The following is a 10000-nucleotide window of genomic DNA, read 5'->3' as shown; positions in this document are numbered from 1 at the left end:
TACACACATACATATATATATACATACATATATACACATACATATATATACATACATACATATATATATATATACACATACACACATATATATATACACATACACATATATATACACAAACATATATACATACATATATACACACACACAAATATATATACATTAGAGAACTCCAGTTACTAAAATTTCCTCCCACCAAAGGTCTGAATCTTATATTGTCACTGAAATAGTGTACCCTGATGGAAATAAAATCAACAACGTATGTGCACTTCTATATCTTTTATTGTCAAATTTCAAGTGTTTTCAAAGTAATATACTTTTAACATACTGAGAAGTCTGAACTTTTATGGCACTTAAATGGAAAATGATAGCCCACAGTATTGTTTTTAGGGTTGATCTTTCAGTTCAAGAATCGTTCACTTGCCCTCACTGCAGATTTCTGTGGGTACCTTTCCTCAAACGACCAATGTTTGGTCTCATAGTGACGCGAACCATTGCCACTTTTTATGAACCATCCATCCATCTTCTACCTCTTAACCTGTTCAGGGTCGCGGGGGGCTGAGTTCACAGCATAAGAGACACAAATGTTTCCAACTGACTGCAGGCAGAACGAACATGTATTGGTCCATCCATTCATCTTTAAATGTTAGGTTTTCACCATCTACTTTTTTCATTTTTGAGCAAGCCATTTTCTCTCACTCGCTTTTCTCCGGTGCTGAAAAGTAAACAATCGCTTTAACTGGCTTGGCTATTGATGACACTCCTGTTGTATTAACTACATTGATCGCATGCACAAATGATTTATCTTACAAATATTAGAATTTAAAGGGTCCAGACAAAAATGTCACTGGGTCTGAACTCCTGGTCCACCATTTGGTGATGCCTGATATATAATAATATACACTCCTCCTGCTGCATTTGTTACAGCACTAATTTGGCCAGTGAAGATTTACATATTACAACTGATAAAAGGGAGTCACTGAAACATCCTAAAACACTGAAATGATGGTTTTTCATGACTAGGTTTTGGATGACTGGATTTTAGAGTTTATCAATTTAACATTTCACCTAAATCTCAACTACTCCTCTTCCCAAGGAAAGAAGCAGTTCCTCCAAGACTGTTTTCAAGAAGTAAAAGCTGCTGATAAAACATTCGCTGAGTCACAAGACATCTATAATAACCACAGAGGATACTGCAAATGAGGAAACAAGAGATTACAGAGGAAAAACACATAACTTTGGCATTATACAAATACTGAGGTAGTGTTCAAGAACTGTTACATATGTAGCATGTAAAGAGATACTGCTGCAACTCTGATGCCTTACCTGTCATCAGTAATGCTTGCAATGTGGCGACCGTCAGGGCAGAAGCTCACAGAGCGCACCCATCGGTCATTAGCCCCTCCAGCAAAAATGGGTGATGGAGGAGGAAAGAGATGGCTGCAGGAAATATAATAGCAGAATCAGAAGAAGGCATCTCAAAGATTTACAATTTAAAACAGTTGCATTTGGCTGGAGGTGGATTTAGCTGTTATTTGGCACCAGCCCAAGGCCACTGGTTCAAAATGAGGACAGCTAAAAAATTATACACCGTGGAGATAAAAATTAGGGAACAAATTAATAATACTTGATTTATTCTGAAATATTTAGTCATCATTGTTCAGAATTTGATCTAATACCAGCTGTTGTGATGCCACTGCTGTACTAACATTTTTTTTTTCAAATAACCAAGGCAGTTCAACACAAACATTTTACTCTGTGAATAAAAACAGTGAGCAAAATTAGAGAGCAGCAACCACTGTTTCAGAGGAGAAGATTTAAACAATGTTTTCTTATGGCTGTAGGATTAAAAAAATAATCCCTTATAGTTGGCATCAAATTTATTTGAAGTTAAGTCAAGATTGTAGCATCGTACCATTTCAGAATCTTTACCTCTTCTAACATCATTTCAAGTGAAAATGTTAAACCATGTTTTCAGTGTTAGGTTGATCAAATTATTTCCTGATTCCATCAAACATTTAAGTAGTCATTTATCCCCTATTCTTGTTTGAATTGGTATTGTCCTGATATGTTCTCTTCAATTTCCTTCCATCTTGCTTTGTAATCTGAAACGCACCAGTAGAACAGGACCCTTAGCTGGGCTGATATATAATAATCTTTTAGGCAGGGAAGAGCCAGTCCCCCCTTATTTTTTGATAATTGAAGAGTTTGGAACCTAAGTCTCGTTTTTATTCCCCCTGCCAAATATATGCGTTAATAATTTACCCCATTCGTTGACTTGTTTATCATTAATTTCAGTTGGGAGGGTCTGGGATAGATATAGCATCATTGGCAAAATGTTCATTTTTACCGATTCAATCTGAGATTCAAAACTTAATATTGGATTAAGATTCCATCTTTTCATATCTTCCTTTATTTTTTTATTTAATAGATCAAAATTCAAGTTGTATAACTTTGATAAATCTTATGGGATGTTGACTCCTAGTTACTTTACATGTTCTAAATCCCATTTTAGTTGAATCTTAGAGGTAATGTTTTGGCTAGGTCTTTAATTTAAGTTTAGTATTTGGGTCTTTTGGATCTTCAGTTTATAGTTTATAGACCAAGCCAAAGGCATCTGAGAATGATAGTAGTTCCAAAATTGAATTTTCGGGGTTTGACAAACTAATTAAAACATCATCAGCAAATAAGAAATCTTGTACTCTTGGTCTAATATTTTATACCAGAGATATTCTTGTTCTGAGTAATCCCCTGATTAAATGGTTCGATAAACAATATACAACATATATATGTAGATTCACCCTCCTATTTAGCTGTACGGGAGGCCTAACACCTGCTGCAGAAAACATCCACACAGTATGCTCATCAACAAAGGCAAGTCTAGCCTTTTTATCATTTTTGCTGATGAGAGGTTTGGTTACTGCAGAGTGGGCTTTCAGTCCAAATTGTATTAAATGGCGAGACACTGTGTGTCAAGCCAGATCCTTGCCCTGTTCAGCACTGAACTGGCCAGCAAAAAAACAGCTGCAGAGTTGAACAGATTCCCCATTGAAAGTCTTTGCATAATCCTGTCCTCTCAATGCATTGTTTTCCATAGACAACCAGCCTTTTCGGGGGACAAATTACTCTGAGATTTCCGGAATATGAAACTTTATAAGGACCCAGACTTGGAATATCCAACCTTATTTGCAATGGCTGAGAGGGTCAGCCCTTTGGCCTTCACCTGGACAATCTGCAGTCACAGGGTTTCTGTCGCAGCAGCTTGCCATCTTGCAAAGTAACTAGGAGAGCAGCCAGATATATATTGTGGCCAACAATTAAGATAATTATCACCAGGTACCAGATTAACACCAATAACTGGGAAATATCTGAAAGTGTTCTCTAATCTTGTTTACAACTATTCATAAAATCTTTCATTTAAGGTTTTTATATAATGCTTGAAAATATACTTATATTCTAATACATGCTCAAATCTGCCCTTATATTCATGTTAGCATTCTTTCAACTATAAGCAAACAGTGACTTTAAAATTTAGCAAATTATAGGTTGTTCAGCTGGTGTTGGGCAACCCACCACAAGCCACAGCATCAGTGCAACATGGCTTCTACAAGTTTTCTGGATCCCCTCACCATTTCTCTGACAGACATTTTAGCTGTTGTCTCCATTTTAAGTAAGTTCTATTACCTACACACAACAATACTTACTGGCATTACAAAACTATTGAATAATTTATCATTGAAAGTATGAATACACAGGAGTTCTTTGATTCCTAGCTAGGAGAAATGTTGAAGGCAAACTCATCTATCAAGATAATGCACTTGACCTGCGAGGTTATCCATGAAACCTTACTAAATAAACCCCTGATAATGGTGGAGTATTCAGCATATTTCATTTTAACAAGACCAGTTGTAGAGAATCCTTATGGTCTTACCCCAGTTCTAAGAGGATGGTTGCCTTGTGGTGGTCCCATACAATGACACGTGTATCATAAGAGGCTGTGGCCAATAGCGCCCCATCTGGCGAAAACTCACAAGACACTACATCATTGTGGTGCCCCTCAAGCTTCCGAATCAACATGTATTTATCCATGTTCCATAGGAACACCTGCAATGCAAAAGGAAAACTGTTCAAGTAGATGGAATGATTTGGTCAGAGTATAGATGTACTAGCTACATCCTATCATTACTGTATGCACTAAAAGCACATAAGTTTGTAATCAAGCAATTAGGTATTAGGAATTAAACACATTAGGTGAAATTATGCTCAGTGTCAAAGTACAGCCTTATAATATTAAACCAGGCCAAACAAACGAAAGAGCTCATGCTACACAAGCAGCAAGGCTATGTCAAAATGCAACACCTGCCTACATTCACATATTTGCACTGTTACAAATTACTTAGTCAAACAGCTCTCTTTGTAGTATTAAACTACATTATCAGTGACATTTAATTACACATTATTTCATGTGCTATATAAATACTTCTATTCTGTAACAAAAAAGAGAAAATAAAACAAGTAGTAACTTAAGGTAACATAATGTTACTCCACTGGTTTCCCCTTTCAGAGTTTTAGTTCACTGTGTTTACAATAGGCTCGCACCTCCGGCAGAAGCCTACGAAGAGAGACAGATACTGCAAGAGAAAAGAATATTTTATAGCCAAAGGGTTGAGACCTCTGGCATATATACATATGCACACACACACTCACGCACGCACACGCACACACACACACACACACACACACACACACACACACACACACACACACACACAAACATGATCATCTGTTGACTTTCTCTTTTTGCAATCCCCCATAATCTACATTGTTAAGTCTTGGTGTTTTATTCCAGGGAAAGGCATGATCACATTATTATGAACTCAAATACAGCCTGCACCTCATCACTTCAACATGGAAATGCTTGAAAGGGCTACAAACACGGTTTGCATGTTTGCAAATAAAGGCGGATAATTATCGGTATCTGTCACGTGTACCGCTCACATGACCAGTGGTTTGATTCTTCAGGGCTTCTGGCTTGTCTCCAAAGTGAAGTCAAAAAGACAAGAAAAAATATTTTCAATGGATTTCTGAGTTGTATCAGTATCAGTTTCAGAGGGTTGCAGAAGGACCAAGAATAAAGTATGGTATCATTTTTGTTACACCAGAATACTGCAGCTGGAAATATTTGACAATATAGCTGACAGGCTTTCTTTCCTCAATAAGAAATTCATTAATGATTTCATGTATGATTTTGCAAAAAAAAAAAGTGCTAAGCAATAACACAAAAAACTTGTATTTGTGTATATTCGAAACAGTGTGAAACTTGTGCAACACAAATCCAGTCATTCCATGAAAAAGGACTTGGTGCAACATTGCAAAACATGGGCAGGTGCAAACACTGACTGATTGAGAGGGGAAGGGCCAGATTAATTGATGGCTGAAGTGGTTCCTGTAACTTGCCTTGTAACAATACAATGTGATGCTAATATGGAAGACATTTAAGCTAACAGCAACAGACATGCTAACCAAGTGACAAAAGAGGGAGTAGCATGTGCAAACGGAGAACGGTACTATTCAGAGTTGGGGGGGGGGGTGTAGAGGTGGATTTGGGAGGGAAGTGGTGGGTGACGTGGTCATAAGGAGTATTTAACCACCAGTTTAATGATAGTTTTGAACTGAAATGAATAAAATAGAGGAACTGCAACAGCAGAGGTAGACAGACACGGAGCAGCACCTACGTACAGATTGACCTTGCCAGTCAGGTGCCAGGCTGCCCCTGGCCAGGCCTTTGAGCATTGTGTATCCCTGGTTTACACCGGCTGCTCAAAATGTCAGCGCGGCGCTCCCTTCAAAACCAATCACACATTGAGCTCTGCCATCACCTGTGACAGGGAGAGCAAGACACACACACTGTAGGGACACACACAGCCTGACGAAGCTACCACCATCACTATCATGCTTGATCTAGACTGCTCAAAAGTCAAATTGTTGAGCTTAAGAGTCTATGAGTCACTATTCAGACACATTAAACATAAAAACAGGAGAGTTTTTCCTTATCTGTGTTTTGAATGTTTACGAGTTCAGAATTGACAGTTTTGTTTATTTGTTCCAAAAATGGTTTGAGATGACTTCTTTCTAAATTTTCCAGCTTAAATGGTTTCTCTTGTTTCAATTATTTTAACATAAATTTGAATAAGTTAAAATAAGTTCAAATCCAAAACATAAGTGAAAAAAATTGGATGTAGCACATGCAACCTTCAGGATACCAACAGTCCTTTTTCTCCACTGCAAACCAAAACAAATAAGATCTAGATGCAGGTAGCATAACTTGTCATGACACTGAGCAAACTTTGTTTAAATAAGTCAGTGGGAGGGCAGTACTGATGGGGTGTGGCTTAATTTCATTTTTAGGATCATTGAGCAAATCTAGTCACAACCAATAGCACACATATAAGCTAGCATATCCATCAAAGACTGAGTTATGAAGAACTTGTATACATACTGCTTTGCCAGCACCGACAGAGCACAGGATGGAAGAGTCAGGGGAATAGGAGCTGCAGTACACCCAGTTCTGATGCCCCCGTAAAACCTTCACCATGTTACCTGACAGAAACAAGGAATGTTATTTACACTATCAACAGCCTGGTATCAGTTCAAGAAACAAGTGTTGATCAGTTCTACTGTTGACTCATTTCCCTAAAAGGTGAAAGCAAGAAAGGACAATGAAGTTCAAAAGACAGCTCTACCAACCATCATCTTTGAGGTCCCAAACACGGAGGGTCTTATCTCTGGACCCAGAGACCAACATGAGGCTGCCATCAGGAGCAAAGGTCAAGTCTCGCACCACATCAGTATGATCCATCAGATTTAACAACAGTTTTCCTGCAAAAAGTAATCAAATTGAAAGGGGGCATGAAAAACTCGACTGACCCACCAAAGTTGTGCAACTGCAAGATGAACATGTCTGTGATGTTTAGCTTTGGGTGCCTGACAGGCATATACAATAAGGACTGTGACCAACAGATAACAGCTTCAGGTTGCGGTCAGTACAGGTTGAAAGTTGAGTGCAAATAATGTTCTACTTTGACACATGGTTGATATAATTGCCCTACAGTTCATGTTGTAACAGTAGGAGATACCACTAAAACATAATTATAACAGTGTTCTTTGCTCTCACCAGTGTAAACATCCCAGATCTTGATACGGCCGTTGTTGAGGCCTGTTGCCAGTAATAACTGGTCCTGGCCAAACTTAAATCGGTGCCACTCGATGTTAACACAGCGGCTCTGCTTCTCCGGCACAGAGGAACCAAAGGCCAAACCCCAGACAATGTCACCACAATCAATGATGTGTTCGCGGGGCTCGCCAGCTGTCAGTATGACCTGGCCTCCATCTGTGTTCTGGTGGGACAAGCACCGGGGGCTTGATGCATTGGTGGCCTCTCCAACCTTTCCCACAGAACTAACAAGGCAAATACAAACACAGAAGATGGCTTTGAAAGTTAGAGCTTACATGACATCATTCTTCATCAAGATACTTAAATAGAAAAATACTGTGTTTTGGTAACATTTCCAATATCAATAACATTTTTGTTATGCAAACGTGCAGTTTTTGTCAAAGTATGTTGAAATTTAACCGCTGACATACATGTTGAGATCAATTTGAGTTGCTACACTGTAGTGGGGAAGGAATGGTCCTAGACAAAATATGATCTATTTAATTTTCTTGTCAAGGTTCAATGAAAACATGTATTGTTTGGTTCTAGCCAAATGTGCAAAACAGTCAAGGCTTGTACTAACACTCCACTTCCACTATTTCACTTTGGTGTTGAGGGAGGGGCGTTAAGTGTCGAATGTAGCCATCTGTCCAATTTAGAAATGCCAAGCCGGAAGTACAGTCTGCTTGAATCATTTTGGAAAAGGTTAATGTCTGTTAATGTCTGTCCATCTAGTTAACTCCCTCCAAAATGTCTTCTCTCCTCTGAACTGAGATTAGCCCACAATGTTGTGAATGATTCCTTTCAGACACTGCTGAAATAACTGATTTCATTCATTAAGTCTTCTCAGTTGTCCTGCTTACATAGTTTCTCAGGGTACACAAATTTTTATTGAAAAGGGAATCACATGTAAATGAAATGGTCTATCAACGTGTGTAAATAAACTTTTGTTGGCTTTAAGTTAAAAAAAAGCAAAGTGTGTAAAGTTCAGCTGAGAGAGAGAGAAAGATGAGAGAAAGATTCCAAATGTTGCAAACAAGATTTTAATCTGGTCTTCGAATCTCAAAATCTTGTTTGCAACATTTGGAATATTGTTGCAATTTTTGGGGGAAACAAAATCTTGTTCTCAAAATGAATGTCATGTTGCAAGTGTCAAAATCTTGTCAGCAAGCATTTATTTCTTGTTATTTCTATCTTGACCAGCCTTGTGTCAATGCTCATTGTTCCAGTTTTCCCAGGACATTCTTGAGGGGAACAGATTTTTTAAATACTTTGAATGTGTTATTATTGGACTACATATGTCTAACTAAACATAAATTTGAATCCATCCATCTATTTTCTATACCACTTGTCTGCTAAGGGTGGGGGGTGGGGATGGGGACAAAGTCCCAGCTGACTTCATGCGAGAGGTAGAGTATACCCTAGAAAGATTGCAAGTCCGTCACATTATTTACATACACATATACATTCGCAGTGGGGCAAAAATGTATTGCACCAATTGTGCAACTTCTCCCACTTGAGAGGCGCCTGTAATTTTCATCATAGGTACATTTCAACTATGAGAGAGTGAATCGGGGGAAAGAATCCAAGATATCACATTGTAGGATTTTTAATGATTTAATTGGTAAATTTCTCAGTAAAATAAGTATTTGGTCACCTACAAACAAGCAAAATTTCTGGCTTTCACAGACCTATAACTTCTTTAGGGGGCTCCTCTGTCCTCCACTCATTACCTGTATTAATGGCCCCTGTTAGAACTCGTTATCAGTATAAAATAAACCTGTACACAACCTCAAACAGTCACACTCCAAACTCCACTATGGCCAAGACCAAAGAGCTGTTGAAGGGCCCCAGAAACAAAATTGTACACCTGCACCAGGTTGGGAAGGCTAAATCTGCAATGGGTAAGCAGCTTGGTGTGAAGAAATCAACTGTGGGAGAAATTATTACAAAATGGAAGACATACAAGACCACTGATAATCTCCCTTGATCTGGGGCTCCACGCAAGATCTCACCAGTGGGGTCAAAATGATTACAAGAACCGTGAGCAAAAATCCCAGAGCCACATGTGGGGACCTAGTGAATGACCTGCAGAGAGCTGGAACCAAAGTAACACACTATGCTGCCAGCATTTGGATGATCCAGAAGAGGATTAAGAGAATGTCAGATGAAACCAAAATAGAACTTTTTGCTAAAAACTCAACTTGTTGTGTTTGGAAGAGAAAGAATGCTGACTTGCATCCAAAGAACACCATACAGACTGTGAAGCATAGGGGTGAAAACATCCTGCTTTGGGGCTGTTTTCCTGCAAAGGGACCAGGATGACTGATCTGTGTAAAGGAAAGAATGAATGGGACCATGTATCGTGAGCTTTGGAGTGAAAACCTCCTTCCATCAGCAAGGGCACTGAAGATGAAACGTGGCTGGGTCTTTCAGCATGACAATGATACCAAACACACCACCCGGACAACGAAGGAGTGGCTTCGTAAGAAGCATTTCAAGGTCCTGGAGTGGCCTAGCCAGTCTCTAGATCTCAACCCCATAGAAAATCTTTGGAGGGAGTTGAAAGTCTGTTGCCCAGCAACAGCCCCAAAACATCACTGCTCTAGAGGAGATCTGCATGGAGGAATGGGCCAAAATACCAGCTTAAGTGTGTGAAAACCTTGTGACTACTTCCAGAAAACATTTGGCCTCTGTCATTGCCAACAAAGGGTAAACAGTATTGAGAGACTTTTGTTATTGACCAAATACTTATTTTCCACCATAATTTGCAAATAAATTCTTTAA

The 10000-nt window shown here is 38.8% G+C and overlaps 1 protein-coding gene across 1 annotated transcript in view; it reads right to left on the bottom strand.

Annotated features, from left to right (window-relative positions):
• Positions 1-10000, bottom strand: part of wsb1 (WD repeat and SOCS box containing 1) — a 27998-nt gene that overhangs the window by 3544 nt on the left and 14454 nt on the right. The window contains exons 3-7 of the mRNA XM_086216134.1: positions 7175-7458; positions 6748-6879; positions 6500-6600; positions 3932-4104; positions 1327-1440 (exon numbers count right to left, since the gene is read on the bottom strand). Coding sequence (XP_086072260.1) covers positions 1327-1440; positions 3932-4104; positions 6500-6600; positions 6748-6879; positions 7175-7458 — 804 coding nt within the window. The remainder of the gene's footprint in view (positions 1-1326; positions 1441-3931; positions 4105-6499; positions 6601-6747; positions 6880-7174; positions 7459-10000) is intronic.

The sequence above is a fragment of the Aulostomus chinensis genome, chromosome 10 (assembly GCF_037954235.1).
Source record: "Aulostomus chinensis isolate RoL2024-O1b breed Wild chromosome 10, RoL_Achi_v1.0, whole genome shotgun sequence".
In the NCBI taxonomy this organism is placed as follows: domain Eukaryota; kingdom Metazoa; phylum Chordata; class Actinopteri; order Syngnathiformes; family Aulostomidae; genus Aulostomus; species Aulostomus chinensis.
Note: the sequence above shows the minus strand (reverse complement) of the source record. Positions and strands in the feature narration are given on the sequence as shown.